Source organism: Poecilia mexicana, unplaced genomic scaffold (genome assembly GCF_051168715.1).
Source record: "Poecilia mexicana isolate PSO_F unplaced genomic scaffold, ASM5116871v1 scaffold_7, whole genome shotgun sequence".
Lineage (NCBI taxonomy): Eukaryota > Metazoa > Chordata > Actinopteri > Cyprinodontiformes > Poeciliidae > Poecilia > Poecilia mexicana.
This window is the reverse complement of record NW_028263376.1, coordinates 14153020-14170532: the sequence shown is the minus strand read 5'-3', so window position 1 is coordinate 14170532 and position 17513 is coordinate 14153020. Positions and strand designations below refer to the sequence as shown.

Here is a 17513-nt window from a genome sequence, read left to right as displayed (position 1 = left end):
TCAAGGTAGAAAGCCGAATTTCTTAAAATACAAAATATTTGCTCATTTATATGAGTTTATTATAATAAAAAAAAATATTTACAACACGGTAATTATCTTTCAAACAACTTCTGTAACATTGAATGAAGAAACATTTTTTAGCCAAGTGGCAAAACTCCTTTATAATATATAGAAAACATTCCTGTATCTTTGACATTCAGTCATTTTTTTGTGAAAATATGAGACTAGATGTTTTTTTAGATTAATTTAGGAATAAACAGAAATTATTTCATTGGCAGATGAATTGTTCTGTCTGGCCTCTGGGATTTCTTCTCTCTCTGGGTTGATCTGCAGGGAGAAGAAGTGTTTTATTAATTTATTTTATTAAAGGAGGTTAGAAACTCTAATCAAACTCAGGTGTTTTATAGATATTCAAACTGACCTGAGAGACGTCAGCGTTCTCAGTCTCCCCAGCAGAATCTGAAAAAAACATTCAGATCAGAAAGATGAAACGTCTGATTTACAGACACAACTCATTGTTTGTTTTCTCACCGTTGCTTTTCATGGCTCTCCTCTTCCAGCAGAAAATCACCAAAGGTGTTGATAACAAGATGATCTTGGCGACCAGAGACAGAATCACATAAAGCTGCAGACCTGCACGGGAGTTAAAGAGAGAACAGCCTGGTTTGATCAGGACAAGGTGGAAAATGTGTCTCTTTTGAGAAAAACGAAGGTAAGCAGATTCCTTCTTTCATTGTTGCTGCTGTTGTTACAGGAGGTGATGTCACTAATGCTGATGGAAAAGTCTTCAGGGTCCAGATGGATCCTGAAGTGTTTGAAGCTGTGAAAAATTAAATATTCATGATACCAATGAAGATGTTTGTCTGTGAGTCTCAGTTTGGACACGTTGGATGATTTAATCAGTTAAAAACATCTGAACTCAGATTTAAAACCAGTTTGATGTTATTTGGATCAGAAGAAGCTGTCAGTGAGCAGAGTTTACTGTCAGAGACATGAAGGAACATTTTCAGGACAGAAACTCACCTCCAGTCACAATGAGCTTAAAATCATCTTATCGAACACCAGGATTGTCCAGACCACATCGGTACCGTCCTGCGTCTGACCGTTTCAGCTTTGAGATCCTCACATACAGAACATATGATCCGGAGTCATATGTTTTATACTCGATGTTGTATCTGCCACTCTGAGCTGTGTCTTCGGATGTTTCAACCAGAATATTTTCTCCTTCACATATTCCCTTACAGAAAAACTTTATTCTTCCAGGGAATAGAAATTTACACCCAACTGTGATGTTTTCTCTTTCCTTTCCTCTGAAGCGTCTCTCAGCGTCTCCATCCTGCAGAGCTGCAGAGAAGATAAACACTCAGTATTGCTGTGAGATTCAGCAGCTTGAAGACAAAATATATTTCATACATTTTACTGAAGATGTGAAAATAAATAATAGCATTTATTCCAAAATTTCTAACTAATTCTAATACATTCCCAAAATGTTTATTTAGTTCATCAACCTCCTGTTTTTTTATTGTTTGTTTTTGTTTTTGTTTTGTTTTTTTGTTTTGTTTTTGTTTTGGTCCACCTGGTTAAATCTCCAACTGAGAAGAAAATCAAAGCTGGTTGAAAAACTAAAAAGTTAACATAATTTAGATAATACAACATTTTATTGTTCTGCTTTGTGCAACTCCGCTCTGGTCTGTAGATTACAGCTCATACCCTATGATGAAAATTTGTTGTTGCAGCACTTTGTGGTTATCTTTATTTTCTATGTTTAGCTTCTTTAAATTTAGGAAGCAAAGAGTTGCTTCCTGTGTTTCTTTGACTGATCTAAGTTTTGTAGAAAACTGCAAGTTTTTTAAATGAACAAACTCTGAGCTCAATACAAAACTGAACATTTTGTTAATTTAAATCTAGTTTTATGCTGAAATAATCTGACTTTGGACATATAAACAAAACTGCATTTATGGATTCTGAGTAAAGGCTAATAGGCAAATAGATGAGAAATTTTACCTTAGAATAAATTAATTATCCTTATAATAAAGCTTTTTTTGTAAACTGATCATCATACTTTATGACAGAATACAACAGATAAAATTACACAAACATTCGGCTTAAAACATTTCAACAAGTTAAAAACTTTCTGATAAACTGTAAGGAAATGAAAGGATGAATGACTGAGAGCAGAAAAACTGATATAAATAGAATAATGTACTCACTGAGGAAGAAGAGGCAGATCAGAGAGAGACAGACCTTCATCCTGAGCTGCTGATGGTTTCTAACTCTACTTCTTTTCCTGCTTCACTGAACTGATGAACCAGGAACTTTTCTGCAGGATGCAGTTCCTCCTCTGAACACCAGAGGGCAGAATCCTCCAAGTTTTATTGCAGAAGTCAAGTTCTGCTGGAGCTTCTGAACTGACCTTTAACCCCTCAGATTAAACTACATCTGAAATTTTCAACATCTAAAAATTTATTATTATTTCAAAATTTAAATGAAAAAAACGTGCAAGTTCACACATGTAAAGTTGCGCTGAAATAAATCATACAAAAAAGGAAATTTAAACAGAAATTGTAAAAATACAAATCAAAATTTGTCAAAAAAGAGCAATGTATACCAAAGACACAACTTGACAACCTGCAGCTTGTTTAAATACAGTCCAAAATATTATCCTAATATCTTAATGCTAACACAAAATATTTTCCTATTTATATAAGTTTATTATTAAAAACAATTTACAACACAGTAATTAAATCATCTTTCAAACAACTACATTCAATAGAACATTTTTTGGCAAAACTCCTATGACTTAAAGGAAACATTCCTGCATGTTTGGTTATTTTCTTGTGAAAACATGAAACTAAATGTTCTTTGGGCTCTGATTGTTTCAGAGAGTTTAGTTCAGGAATAAACTGAAGATATTTCCTCAGCAGATGATTTGTTTTGTCTGTTCTCTTCTCTGATTTCCTCCCTCTGGTTTGATCTGGAGGAAGAAGAAGATGAGAAGCAAGAAGAGGTTTAGAAACTCTAATGAAACAAACATTTTATAAATATTCAGACTCACCTGAGAGTCGGCAGCATTCTCTATTTCTACAGCCGAATCTGAAAAACATTCAGATCAGAGAGATGAAACTTCTGATATAAAAAAATCTAAGAAGATTTTCCAAGAACTAGAAGCAAATTCCTAGAAAACTTGTTTAATATGAAGATGATCTGAACAGAACCAACCACTAATGGTTGATGCTCAGAGCATGTTGGGGAGATTTTGATCTGATGCAATATCCTCCAGAAATGAGACAACAGAAACATCAACACAATGTAATAATTTCCCATTTCTGTTGTATTCAATCTGTGGCAAAATCTTTCATTATTTTCAGCCAGAAGATCTTTTTTAACTTTTAGCTTTGGTATAAATATATATTTTTGAGATATACGTAAAATGAGGACAACACAACTATTTCAGTGTTTTCTCACCTTTGCTTTTCATGGCTCTCCTCTTCCAGCAGAAAATCCCCAAAGGTGTCGATAACAAGATGATCTTGGCGATCAGAGACAGAATCACATAAAGCTGCAAACCTGCAGACGAGTTAAAGAGAGAACAGCCTGGTTTGATCAGGATAAAGTGGAAATGTTTGCATCCCTGCACATCCTTCTGACTGAGATAAAAGAAGCTGAATCCTCAGTTTTTCAGTGTAATCTGTGTTTCTACAATCTGTTAAATGTTTAGTTTTCTGCACATAGAGCTCAACATAAAACCTGCAATAGTAATGCCTCTACTTGTGAGAGAAGGAGGAAATAAAACAAGAAGTCGTATCGATGTTCACACATTACTCGCCTCTTTTACCCATAAATACTTTGTAACATTAACTGATTAAAACCAATTCAGTCACGCTGATACTGTCACATAAAACATCCAACATGCTGAAGTTTTCAATGATTAGCTCATTTTTAAAGTTATATTGAAAAATAAGGTCACAATAAAGCTGCTACATGTTGAAATTTACAGGAATATTTAACTTTAAAAACAGTTATTTTAAATTAGTAGTTATGCAGATGATAAAGTGATAATCCAGTTATTGTTATAAGGTTTGTGTCTGTAATGTTGGCACATTTTTCCTTTAGCAGGTAAGAGCTTCACTGATAAAAAGGGCTGAAACAATTAATCAAATTAATTGGGATTAATCAATTACTTGAATTATCGTCAACTAATTTAGTAATGAATTAGTCGTCAACTAGAGTATACATCTTCTAATAATGGCCCTTAGTTGATAGGACAACAGTCAGAGAAGTAATTTAACCTAAACTATACCAAAAATTTTAACATTTTACATTTAAGATTAAAAACCTACTTTGTCTGTTAACATGTTTTACCCAGAAATCCTCAAATGTTTTAGCTTCACCTGGTTCAAATTCTGTCAATAAAAATCTCATATTTATCACCTTTTGCCAGTTATTAACCCAAAAACATCAACAGACGAGTAAACAACATTTTTTATCTGCAGTTTCTTCCTTTGCTACAAATGATTAAGCGTAATCTAAAGGAATGCTGTTATTGAATTTTAGGCAATAAAATGTTTTCTTATTTAAAGTTTTTGCATCTTTCATTGTATTTCAAATGTTCTGTAAAAAGGCCTTAAATAAAAAACCTGCAGAATGTGCCAATTTTTTTTATCTGATTAATCAATTAATTGTTAGAATAATAGAAAGAATAATTTTCGTTGCAGCCCTACAGATAAACAAAGATGGACTTCAGTCCAAATGTCACCTGAACAGATGATTTACCTGAAGCTGCAGCTGATTCTTCAGATAGTTTTCTGGCTACAGATGGAGACAGTGAAGAACTTGTTGTTTTGGGGCCTGTTGGGAGAAAAGTTCAAACAATTAAACAATTATAACAATTGATTTAACTGAATATTTCTTCCTGATGTTTATGTGTGTCTGCATGATGCACAGTTTGAACATGTTGATCTTTTACAGTTGATTTGGTGGGAATCTGAGCTAATTGCTCAAACTCAGTTTGCAGTTTGATGTTTTTTGATTGAGAATAATTTCCCTTTAGAGGAATGAAGGAACATTTTCAGGACTTTTAGCAGAAAACTCACCTTCTGTCACAACAAGATGAAAGTCGTCACTTTGACTGAGAATACTTTGACCCGAACGGCACAGGTAGCGTCCTGAGTCCGATGGTTTCAGCTCATTGATTCCCACATAAACTAGTTCAGATGACAGAACGCCTCTCTTTTCATACTGAATCCAATACCTGCCTCTCCGATCACTGCTTTGAGTTGTTTCAATGAGAATGTTTCCTCCTTCACAAACTTCCTTACAGAGAAACTTCTTGTTTCCAGAAAGGCCAAATTCACATGGAACTGTGATGCTTCCTCCTTCCTTTCCAGTGAAGGATCTCATAGTTTCTCCGTCCTGCAGAGCTGCTGAGGAGAAACACAATCGATTCTCGATAAATTCTTGATTACTATCATTATATGCAACAATCTTAAAGAGAAATTATGCTTAGAACTTCATCTGCATTTATTGGAACAAAAACAAACACTAGATTTGTTTTCTGCTGCATTTGGTACTTTCTGAGGTTGATTCAGTTTTAATTGTTATTTATGTCAGCATTGCTGTACTTTTACAACACTTTATGAGCCCAGAAACCCCAAAGCACTTCATGTTACAGAAACTGGTGGCATGGCAGCCTCACGTCTGTCAGTCTGCCCCAGTGCAATTTTGGCTACAATTGTGGGTTACCACCACCAGCGTGTCTGTCAGTGTGAAGCACTTTGAAGTCGTCTTTACTGAGTAAAGCTCTATGTGCCACTCTGACAGGTCGGTGAGGAAAAGGGGTGTAGTAGTTTTGGGTTTTATTATAGTTTAGTTTGACTTCGATGTGACGTCATTGGAGTTTTTCCCCATTTTTTTCTGTTTTATTTTTCTCAGTTTCAGTTTTTGTTATTTTGTTAGTTTTAGTTAACTATAATTACCTTGGTGAGGAAATTCAGGGGAACAAATGTCAGCACAACACAAACATGGTTGTTCCACCAAGATAATTTAACTAGATTTTTCAAGTCATTTGCAATAGTTTGTAAACAATATGTTTTTTATTCATTTATTTACTTATTTTCTCGTCTTGTCAGGCTTTTCAGGCATAGCATACAGGGAGGCTGGTTGACAACATATAAAAAGAGTTCAAAGATAAATCAAACGTCTTGGAGTTGTTAAAAAGGTAGAAAAAACAAAAATGCTCTTATAATGGAGTTTGTGCTGTTTTCATTATTTGTATTTTTTTTTACTTTTCTAAGATTTATATAAATCTGTAAATTCTCCAAAGCAACATGCTCTGCTTTCTGTGGGAGATGTTGGTAAGTTTTCTGAAACAATGTCTACATTTCTACACCTTTTTGACAATTGGGCTTCTTTTAAAATGCTGAAATAATCTGACTGAAAAATCTGAATGAAAACATTTTTACTGTGCATCTTCACAGAAAGCAGAAGGAAAGGCTTAAGTTGCAGAACTACAAGCCGCCGACTTTTGTAACATAAACAATCAAGATGAAAATCATAAAATCAAAAGTAAAATATTTTCTGATAAACTGTGAGAGCTGAGAGCGAAGAAACATGAAGAAATAAAATAATGTACTCACTGAAGAAGAAGCAGACCAACGTAAAAACAAAGTTCATCCTGAGGTGCTGATGTTTTAAATGTTTGTCTTCCTCCTTCAGTGAAAACCAGGAACTTATCTGAATGTCTGAGTTCCTCCTTTAAGCACTCAGTCATTCTCCTCCTATTTCCACTGCTCACTTTAATTGTTTATAAAAAACAAAAACAAAATTCTACATCAGAAGGTGAATTCACTGAGGAAAATTCACGCTGCAAAATATTTAAACTGACAATAAAGCGGGTACCTTTTAGACTGAAATGCAATGAGCAGTTTGAATTTGAACAATGAAGTATTTTATTTGTGAGTTTCAGGTAAAGACATCCAGTTGGTGCTAATAAGAATATAAACCAAAACATCTGTTTATTTTGCTGCTTTAGCCTGCAGGAACGTTTTATTTTACGGCAGAACTTCAGAAAACTGTTTGGAAAACACATAAAGATTGTGCACTGGCAAAATACTGTTGTTTAATCTCATATTTACCTTTAGTGAAGTCAAAATTATTCACGTACTGAATAATTTTACTTTCAGAAATTCTAAATCCAAATAAATAACATGACACATAGAGGCAACTGAGCTTTAGTAGCTTCAGAAATATTTTTATTAAATGTAAAAAAGGAGCTAAAAATCATAAAAACCTGTAATAACACAAAACTTTTATGGTTTATACAAATGTTTTATGGTTTATACAAATGTTCATGATGCATAAAAGTAGATCAAAATAACAGTTCTAGACATGAAAACTAAGAATACGTAGCCAGCTTACTGTTGATTTGTTGTTTTTGCTTCTGTTAGCTCAAAGCTAATCATATAAACTATCTGATTATCCACAGCAAGTCACGTTGGAATAAAGAGCAGATGAATCATCGCTCAGGTTGGCAGATCCCACGGCTGACAGAGGTTCAAATTAGGTCACGTTAACTGCATGGCCACAGGGGGCGCTGTTGGAGGAGGTGGTGGTGTTTGTAGAAAAATGCACTTCAGCGTAATCCACAGCGTCATCTTCAACCTGGAGGAAAACAAGAAAACAAAACTTATCTTTTAAAGGGTTATATTATTATTTTAATTATTATTAGTAGGAATGAATTATTATTACAAAATGAAAGCTTCTTCGGTCATAGCGGAGGCTCAGACGTCTTTTGCTGAACATTTCTGTTCAGTTTTTTGTTTTTTGTTTTTAGCAAAAATGGCGACAGCTGATAACGGCAACGGCTGTTCGTAACCTAGCAACCGAAATCAACAGAAGGCAAGATGGTGACAAAAAGTCAAAACTAGATCCTGTTGTGTATTCTTCAAAATAATTCATGCTTTGCACTTAAATATGTTCACCTTTTTCTAATCATGTTAAATTCAGTGAATAATAATAATTCTGCTTAACATATAATTGTAAATAAGTCACTAATCATGCAAATTATAGTTAATTGCATATAAGTCACAACATGTATCACTGATCATATTATTGCTGTTGTTCAAGAATCCAACTTACGTCGTTCTTTGGACATTCGGCGAGGCTGTACAGGTCAGCTCCGTTTGGTTCACAGGATCTGACCAGAGAATAAACTGAAGATTTTTCCTGAGGAGGCGTTTCGTTTTCTCTCTCCTCCAGTCTGATCTCATCATACACTGTACTGACCTGCAGAAGGAGAAGCTTCTCCTGCATCAGCCACTTCAAGAACCAACACTTTATACTTGTTTTAATAGTGACTCAAACTCACCTTTGTGGGGTCAGAATATTCTGTTTTCACTAAAGGGCCTGAAAGACACAAAATATTAATATTTCCTTTGTTTCGGTTAAAATGTCCCATCTGTATTTTCATAGTACCTTGCAAAAGTGTTCATAACCCTCAAATTATTTCAATCTTCTTCACATTACAACCAAATACTTTTGGTTGCAATGTGCAATGAAAACAGCTTTTGAGTCAACAAGTTCATATTTAACGCATCAGTCATATTAGAAGTGGCCTGATGTATCAGAAGTTGGGAATAATTCTGAAAATCTTTTCTTTATCTCATGTGTTCAGTCCCAACTTAAGAAAATAAACATTGTGTCTGGTTGCTTTAATGGTGTCAGGGCAGAATCGTTTTTTTTTTTAGTAACTCACCTTTTTTTTGCCCAAAGTTCTTCTTCTGAAAGAAAATCAGCAGAGCCACAGCTAACGTTATGATCAGGATTGCCAGAACCAGAACCACAGGAAGTAACAGACCTGCAGGGACATTGACAGCTGAGTTTCACTCTGAAAAACTGGTTGATGTTCATATTTTATCCTGTCATATTTCATCCAGTTTCCTGCTTCCTGGTTATCTAAAACATATCAGGCAAACAGAAAATATTAGTCAAAATTCACATTTTGCATGTTTTTGTCCTTCAGTTTGGGTTTCTACTGCTTCTAAAAACGAATCTAGCGCTTAACAAAACCACCCAGCCCGTTTTTTGGAAATAAGTTTATGTTTTTTGGGGCCTGAAAAATTAGCCGTTTCAGAAACCTCTGGAAAGTAACGTCACAAATCAGCAGGCACTGCACCGTTACCTAGCAACAACGTCCTGTTACCTAGCAACCCAAGAAGAGTTCTAGCACTTTGGTCAGCTAGTTTCACAAATAGCTGCTTGAAAATTGTTTTGTTGTTGACTAATCATTCAGAAAAATCCCGCTGCATTCTTGTTGGTTGTGCAGGAGGCTCTACTTCTGCTTTTCAAAGATGTACGGTTGTACGAGAGTAAACATTGATTTGGAAAAAATAAGATGTAAATGTAATGAATATATTTTGTATAACTCATAGGTTTATTATAAGCTATTCATGGAATTGAATTCAATTCAAAAATACTTTATTGATCCTTAAAGGAAATTAAATGTTGTTGTAATGTTGTTCATCATAGAGTTACAGGTAGTGATGGCAGGAAAGATAAAAGGCCACATTTATTTAAATCCTGTTGATTATTTGCACAAACCCCAGAAAACTATAATTTCCTGATTTAACCTTTTAGATCAAAATCCTTTAAAATGTCTTAGGTGAAGTTATTTTATGTTAAAGACTTTCTAACTTTTTAAGCAGCTTTTCATTAACTGATTTTGATTAAGTCTCTGATACTCTCTGAGGAGCAAAGTGAAACCTCATAACCTGAACAAGACAGTTTACCTGGAGCTGCAGGAGACTGGATGGTTTTAGAGGAAGATGGAGGAGAGGAACTCTGGACTGATGCTGTTCTGAAGGATGTTGGGAGAACTGTTGATGTTGTAAAAGTTTGCAGAGTCCACTTTGGTTCTGTAGTTGTTGAAGCTGTAAACACTGAAACAGAACCAGGGGTTCCTGAGGGAAATTTTAGCAGAAGAATCAGTCAGAGAGCAGAATCTTCTGTTCAGAGACATTAAGAAAAGTTTTCTGGACTTTATGTAGAAAACTCACCTTCATTCACAACCAGCTCAAAATCTTCATATCCGGTTGTAAAGGTTCTATCCAAGCGACACCAGTACCGTCCTGAGTCCGACTTTTTCAGGTCTTTGATGGTAAAATAAAGAAAATCACGTGAAAGACTCCCATTTTTTTCATATTTAACACTGTATCTTCCTCTCTCAGCTGTGTTGTTGGTTGTTTCAATCAGAATATTTTCTCCTTCACAGTCATTTTTACAAACAAACTTCCTGCTTCCAGAGAGGAGAAATGGACAAGTAACTGTGATGTTTCCTCCTTCTACTCCAGTTTCCCTCCTCACAGCGTTTCCATCCTGCAGCTCTGTAAAGATAAAGTTACTGTAAGACCAGGCAGAATAAAATAATCTAAAAATTTAACTGAGGACATGAGGTGTTTATTCAATGGGTGGCAACATTTTAGAAAATGTTAGCTTAATAAAAACAAATTCACTCTCTCCTTGTTTCAACAGGTTAACTCCATGCTATGAATTTAAACTAAGAATAATAACTTAAGGTTTTTAAGTGCGAATGTTTTTTCTTAGCTTCCTGCACGGCCTTCCTCTGCTGACTGCATCTTTACTTGTGAAATGAGGTTTCCACTGTCGCTTTACATGTTTCTTATTCCTCTAAGTTATTATTGCTCTTACTTTAAGTAAGAGCAATTTAGTTGAATTTGTTTGGATCAACAGCCTTTTGGTTCAAATGAGAAAGTTTGTATCTAACTAATAAAACTTGCATACTTCTCTACTTTGTTAAATGCTGAGCTCTTCACCAGATTATATCTTATTTTCTGTAACTACGGTTTGCATGTTGCTGCTGTCTGTGGTTCACTGCAGCTCTGGTCTTTGTCTCAAGAAGCAAAGACCATAACTTCTCCAAAGCAATAAACTGTTTCTGTTAACCAAAAAATGCAAATGTAAATATTGGCAACAGATGTTTTTGTTACTTTTAAGTTACGTGGTGGACAAAAAAGGATAAGAACAAACCCAAAAAATGTGATGCATATTATTTTAACTGGTAAAAGGAGCTAAAACTAAAGTTACTATGATGGAGGTCCTTGATTAGCTTGCAAACATATTTATGTTCATGATTTTAAAAGGTTTAAAATAAGCTAGCAGCTGAATTTATTCATGTTTTAAAGTGAGCGTCAGCGTGTCTTACGACAGAAACCAACAGGAAGAGACACTGGTCACATTTAGGGCCATTTGAAACAAAGTCCACTTCATGCAAAAGGTAGAAAAACTGATAAACTGGAAGGATAAAGCAGAGAAACTGATAGAAATAAAATAATGATGTACTCACTGAGGAAGAGGAGGCAGATCAGAGAGAGACAGACCTTCATCCTGAGCTGCTGATGGTTTCTAACTGCTTCTCTTCCTCCTTCACTGATAAATCAGGAACTTCTCTGCAGGATGCAGTTCCTTCGCTGAACACCAGAGGTCACTCTCAAATATATAACTTTCAACCCGCTTAAATTCAAATTATGCTCCATCATTCAACTTTCTTGTGTACAGTAACTTCTACAAACATGAGAAAATAGGATCACACTGTTTGTATTTGAAGCAAAAGTTACTGACGTTATTTTAAGGCATTTAAATCACTTCACACCTTCAGCAGTTTGTTCCTCCAGCCACTCTTTAGACCTAAACTATTTCTGTTATTTCCTTCTAAGCAAATAAAGTGTTTCAGCACAAACTTAACTTGTTGTCATTTTTATGCAGTCATATACTTATGGACATATACTGTTTTATTGTTGTTTAAAAGTGCAACTAAAATATCGCCAGAAAAATCATTTCACACCAGTGGTAAAAAATACTTAAATACTGCTTTGCCACTTTTATTGTCTGTCTTATAGAAGGTGTGAACCCGCCTTTAATGTTGATATTTTCTGTTTCTTTTGTTGTTTCTTTTTTGTTTAAAGCGTCACATTTACCTGATATTCTGGTAGCAACACACAGGGAGAGCTCCATAAATTGTAAATTTCAAAGGATTTTTGATGTTGAAAGTTACTTAGCTGCTTTCGATACTCCATAATGTTGAGGCTTGAATACATTTCACTGAAATTGTAATTTTTTTAAGTTCTTCTTTGACATTTGAATTCAAACTCAGGACCTTCTTGTTTGCTGCTAGCCACATTGCTAGAATATATTTTATTGCACTTAATATTGATCATATTTCTAATAACTGAACCAATTGAGTCTGATCAGATATGATAGATTATGACCCCTGATTAGATTAAAATAACTGAGAAACTTCAGATGGTACGTAGGATTTATTGGTGTCAAATTTTCACATTTACAAAAGACAGAAAATCACTTCACACAAACATATTTAAAGATAAAAGTATAAAACAACCTGAAAGTTCACCATGTCTGTACTTGGTAAGCAGCTCTAATATTATTATAAATTATCTTAAATTAGGGATGGGATGTCTTAAAATGACAAATGTAAACTCTCTGGTTTCTTCTCTCTCTGAGTTGTTTCACTGAGGTGATTTTTAAAACACTAAAGAAACTCTGATGTTTCATAAATATTCATACACTCCTGGTTGATGCCATCATTCTCTGTTTCCACAGCAGAGCCTGAAAAACATTTAGATCAGAGATTAAGTCCTAGAAAATCACAGCTGACTGATGATCAGAGCATGTTGGAAACATTTTGTTCTCTAGAAATGATGCAGCTGAAAGAGGAACATAGTTTAATGTTTATAAATAACTTTCCTATTTCTGTAAATTTGTTGCTGAACCTTTATTTCTACTCCTTCCTGTTTAGAGATCTGACTGCTCTGCTGATTCTTCCAATATGTTCAATGAAGCTTCAGACAGACTCTTGTTCTGGATTAATAAAACTCTGAAGAAGAAGAAAATGAGGAAGAAGCCTTCAGGGCTAATAGGACCTTAGCATAGATGTAGGTTTACATAAAGGAAGGACAAGTGTTTCTGTGTTTTCTCACCTTTGCTGTTCATGGCCCTCCTCTTCATGCAGAAAATAACCAAAGGCGTTGATAACAAGATGATCTTGACAACCAAAGACAAAACCACATAAAGCTGCAGATCTGCAGGGGAGTTAAAAAAAGAGAACTGCTTGGTTTGATCAGGACAAAGTGGTAAATGTGGTGCATTTGATCCAACAGCTCATGATGACATTTATCTTTGCAAGTAACATTTAAATGTCAGCATTTCTACACATTTCTACACATTTCTCTGCCTCTATGTTAGTATAACATATTTAATGTCTAAACTTTGCAGCGTAAAGAACCAAGGATGAAACCTACAACAGTGATGAGGTTGGTGAAGTAAGAATGTTGTTGTGGTTTTGCTCAGGAAATGCAAAAGAAGTTTCATTCTTTTTAAAATTTGGCTGTTTGAGAGTCGGCACTGAGACACAGTAGTGAATCAGTTTGACCCAAAACAGTCGTCAGTATCTGAACTCTCATATCAAATTCTCCTGGATCGAGATTATTACAGATAAACTAAAACTAACAAAATAACAAAAACCCAAAATATTTTCACTGGCATAAATAAAAATAGTAACTAATGAGGGAAAACCATAACTAACTGGAACTAAACCATGTATTTATATAACTACAAAATACTGAAATTATAGATATAATATCCTTTGTTTACATGTTTATGAATCTGCTGACGTGAAAGAGATTTTCTTTGTCTCACTGGAGGTTTACGACAGCTGTCAGTAAGTTACGTCACTCCATACTCATCCTGTTGGCGCTTACATGAGTCACAAAACTTGGGAGAAATGTATTCATATATATATATATATATATATATATATATATATATATATATATATATATATATATATATATATATATATATATATATATATATATTATAAAATGGTATCTTCTGTTGAGTATTCATTACCCAATTGATGTATGAATAATCACAATACAATACTTTAGTTAATTTTTAGGTCCAGAATTCAAAAACTTAAAACTATTACTATAACTAAAAAAAACTAAACTGTAGAACTAAGCAATATTTAATCAAATAAAAACTAGCAAACACACTCTAAAAACTACTTAAAACTAACTGACTTAGAAAAAAAGTCACAAAAATAAAACTAAAGTATAATAAAAAACCCAAAACTATCACAACCCTGTCCTGGATGTTATGCAAACAAGACGCTCTGCTCCAACTAAATCAGATTTTTTTTTTTCCAAAAATGCTAAAGCTAGTTAGCATAGCCACCAATGATGACAATAGAAAGATGACTTTCATGTATCAGTAAATTGGCTATCTGCCATTAGCATTGATTGTCAGCGCTAAGACCCGCCTCCTGGCTCTGATTGGTTTTCATTTCTTCAGACAGCAATAGTAGCTCAGGGAGGAGGTGGAAGAGATCTATGTTTCCATAAATTATCTGTCTTATATTACACTGTCTCAACACACTGACAGTTTTAAAAAGTATGGAAAAACACATTTTTTTAGTATTTACATACTGCAGCTTTAAGGTCTTGATCTTTTGCTGGTTTGTGGGTTTTAATCCAGTGAGTCAGTAAACCACAAATCCAAGAACCCCTGACAAAACCTTTTAAATGAATCAGAAATTAGTTTATCTATATTTGTTTTTGTACTTTGTTTTTCAATTTTGAGACTTTCAAAATTTATTACTAATATGTTTTTCCTTTAAATGCTCTGAATGTCACTGATGAACTTTAACAGGCCCAAATGATCTCAATAAACATGAACAGATGATGAACCTGAAGCTGCAGCTGGTTTCTCAGATAGTTTGATGGTTTCAGATGGAGAAGGAGAGAAACTCTTACTCTGAGTTGCTGCTGTTGTTCTTCTTGAAGATGTAATTGCTGCGCTTGTGGTAGAAGCTGATGGGGGAAAAGTTGATCTTATTAAAGGTCTCACACTGTAAAAACACAATATCGTACGAATTATTTTTGTCTAGTTTCTAGTGCAAATATCTTAGTACACTTAAAGTAAGACAAGACTAACTTACAAATAACATTTCAGAAATAGAAATTGTTGTTTTAGGTCAATAATTCCTTATCGGTGGAAAATTACTAGATCCATTGGGAAACATGGAAAAATGTTTCCCAATGAAAAGTAGAACGAGTACACGAATTATTGATTTAAAGCAACACATCTTGCTGAAAAGTTACTTTAAAATTAGTTTTGTCTTATTTCAAGTTTTGCACTAGACAAAAATACTTGGAAATGATTTTATGTTTTTACACTGCAGATTCCATTTTGGTTCTCAGGATGTCAGAATGAAACAGAATCAAGGATAAATCTATTTTTTATTTGTTTCTTTATGACTTACAGTTTGAACATATTAGCATTTTAGAGCTGAATTGTTTAAAATCTGAAATACATATTTAAACCAGAAAACTCACCTTCTGTCACAACAAGATAAAAATCATAATATAGAGTTCCAGTCCAGGTTTCATCTGAGCGACACTGGTACCATCCTGAGTCTGACGGTTTCAGATCAGTGATGCTCACATGCAGAAAATCAGTAGAAAAAATATCTCGTTCTTCATATGTGATACTGAATCTGCCTCTCTGATCTGTATCTTCAGTTGTTTCAATGAGAATGTTTCTTCCTTCACAGGTTCCCTTGCAGAAGAACCTTTTGGTTCCTGTGTAACCAAATTCACATCTAACTGTGATGTTTTCTCCTTCATTTCTGTTGAAGGTTTCCATAGTTTCTCCATCCTGCAGAGCTGCTGAGGAAATAAACCGTAGTTACTGTCACTGTAAAGGGGAATCACAGGAAACATAGTTATGAATTTAACTATGTTTTCTGGATGTATTAGAATACGTGTCAACTTAAGGAAGTGTCTCAAACTAATTCAGCTAATTTCACTGTTAAACAGAATCAACAACACTATGGTTTCCTCATAACAGCTGAAAATATCAATTGAGGAAGTTTGCAAAGTAAAGTTTTGAAGAAAAGCACTGACGCATCTTTCTAGGTTATCCTTCAAACATTATTTGAGTGTTTGAGAGGAACTTGATGTTCCTCTTCAGTTTCACAACTGTTTCCTCTGTTTATTTCATTCTCTGAGTTTTAGAAAACCTACATTTCTGGAAAGCAACCGACTGAGCATGTGAAAGTTAAAAACATGAGTTTTATTTTATTTTACTTCTACATACAACTGCCTCCTATCAAGTTTTCAGTTATTGTGTGAAAACAAACAGATTTAACATCCAGAAGTTTACAACATCAGCAAATTTCACCACAAAATGAACAAAAAGTAACACATAGAAATGGAGGACAAGTCAGAGTTCTATTTGAAATTGGTTTACCAAAGAAATTAAAAGGGATGCAATAGATAAAACTGAAACAGTTGGCTCCAAATTTTCCAACAAAGTAGAACAAATCTTTTATATAGTGAGAAGGGCAGGATGAAGGACTGGAAGCAGAGAACTTGATAGAAATAATAGACTCTGCATAGTCCTGGACTTGGCTGGCCTTGGTTCAATTCCTGGTTTGTTGTCATTTGCTAAATGTCTTACCCCTATTTCTTCATCCTATTTCCTGTCAATTTAATGTTTTAAAAAGACTACGAGTTCTACAAAGTCTTTTTAAAAACAGCAACAATGTACTCACTGAGGAAGAAGAGGCAGATCAGAGTGAGACAGACCTTCATCCTGAGCTGCTGATGGTTTCTAACTGCTTCTTTTCCTGCTTCACTGATAAACCAGGAACTTCTCTGCAGGATGCAGTTCCACCTCTGAACACCAGAGGTCAGTGTTTTACTGAGTAAAACTCAAACATTATATTTTCTCTGCAAACCAAATAAATTAAGGAGACGCCATGTTTTTGTTTCTACAGAAGAAAAAAAGATTTTTCATATGGTTTTTTTACATTTCTCCTAATACATTTCATAAAATTCTTTCAACCGTACTCCAAAACCCTAAACTATTCCTTTTTGCCTTTGATGACATACATCCTGTATATTCATGGCATTTTGAGCTTTGATTAAACTTAATTGCTCTGCGACAGACTGGCGACCTGTCCAGGGTGACCCCACCTCTCGCCTGGAACGTTAGCTGGAGAGGCACCAGCAACCCCACCGACCCCACTAAGGGATGGATGGATGGATGGATGGATGGATGGATGGATGGATGGATGGATGGATGGATGGATGGATGGATGGATGGATGGATGGATGGATGGATGGATGGATGGATGGATGGATGGATGGATGGATGGATGGATGGATGGATGGATGGATGGATGGATGGATGGATGGATTAAACTTAATGAAGAACTACTTCTTTATGACAGAGAAAACAAATTGCAAAGAAAAATGTGAATGAATGATTTTTGGATTAAATTAACCAAATTTGCTTCCTTAATTGGGAAGCTGATACTTAAATGTAATCAACTTAACCATTTTTTAATGTAAAATAAAGGAGACCATTTTGCAGTTCACGTAAGTGATCATGCAAAAATTAATAATTCAAATGGT

General features: G+C 34.6%; 2 protein-coding genes across 3 annotated transcripts; both read right to left on the bottom strand.

Moving 5' to 3' along the window:
* Positions 1-37: 37 nt before the first annotated feature.
* Positions 38-11450, bottom strand: LOC106932966 (uncharacterized; the record flags this gene model as incomplete). The annotated part of the gene is made up of 13 exons (XM_088007518.1): positions 38-327; positions 422-459; positions 532-633; positions 3466-3567; positions 4774-4848; positions 5094-5423; positions 7584-7659; positions 8137-8283; positions 8366-8403; positions 8753-8854; positions 9786-9956; positions 10053-10379; positions 11360-11450. Coding segments are annotated over 13 exons (1680 nt in total), but the record flags the coding sequence as incomplete, so codon positions are not given.
* An 864-nt stretch (positions 11451-12314) lies between these two features.
* On the bottom strand, positions 12315-16748 carry LOC106932967 (natural cytotoxicity triggering receptor 2-like). 2 transcript variants are annotated; one of them, XM_015011951.2, is made up of 5 exons: positions 16649-16748; positions 15429-15758; positions 14781-14903; positions 13011-13112; positions 12315-12639 (listed from the first exon to the last, which is right to left on the bottom strand). In XM_015011951.2, the coding sequence occupies exons 1-5, from the start codon at positions 16686-16688 to the stop codon at positions 12563-12565; spliced, it is 672 nt and encodes a 223-aa protein (XP_014867437.2). In that variant the 5' UTR covers positions 16689-16748; the 3' UTR covers positions 12315-12562. The 2 variants fall into 2 exon arrangements, with proteins under 2 accessions (XP_014867437.2, XP_087863244.1); XM_088007118.1 differs by having other exon boundaries at positions 14847-14903.
* Between the last annotated feature and the right edge of the window lie 765 nt (positions 16749-17513).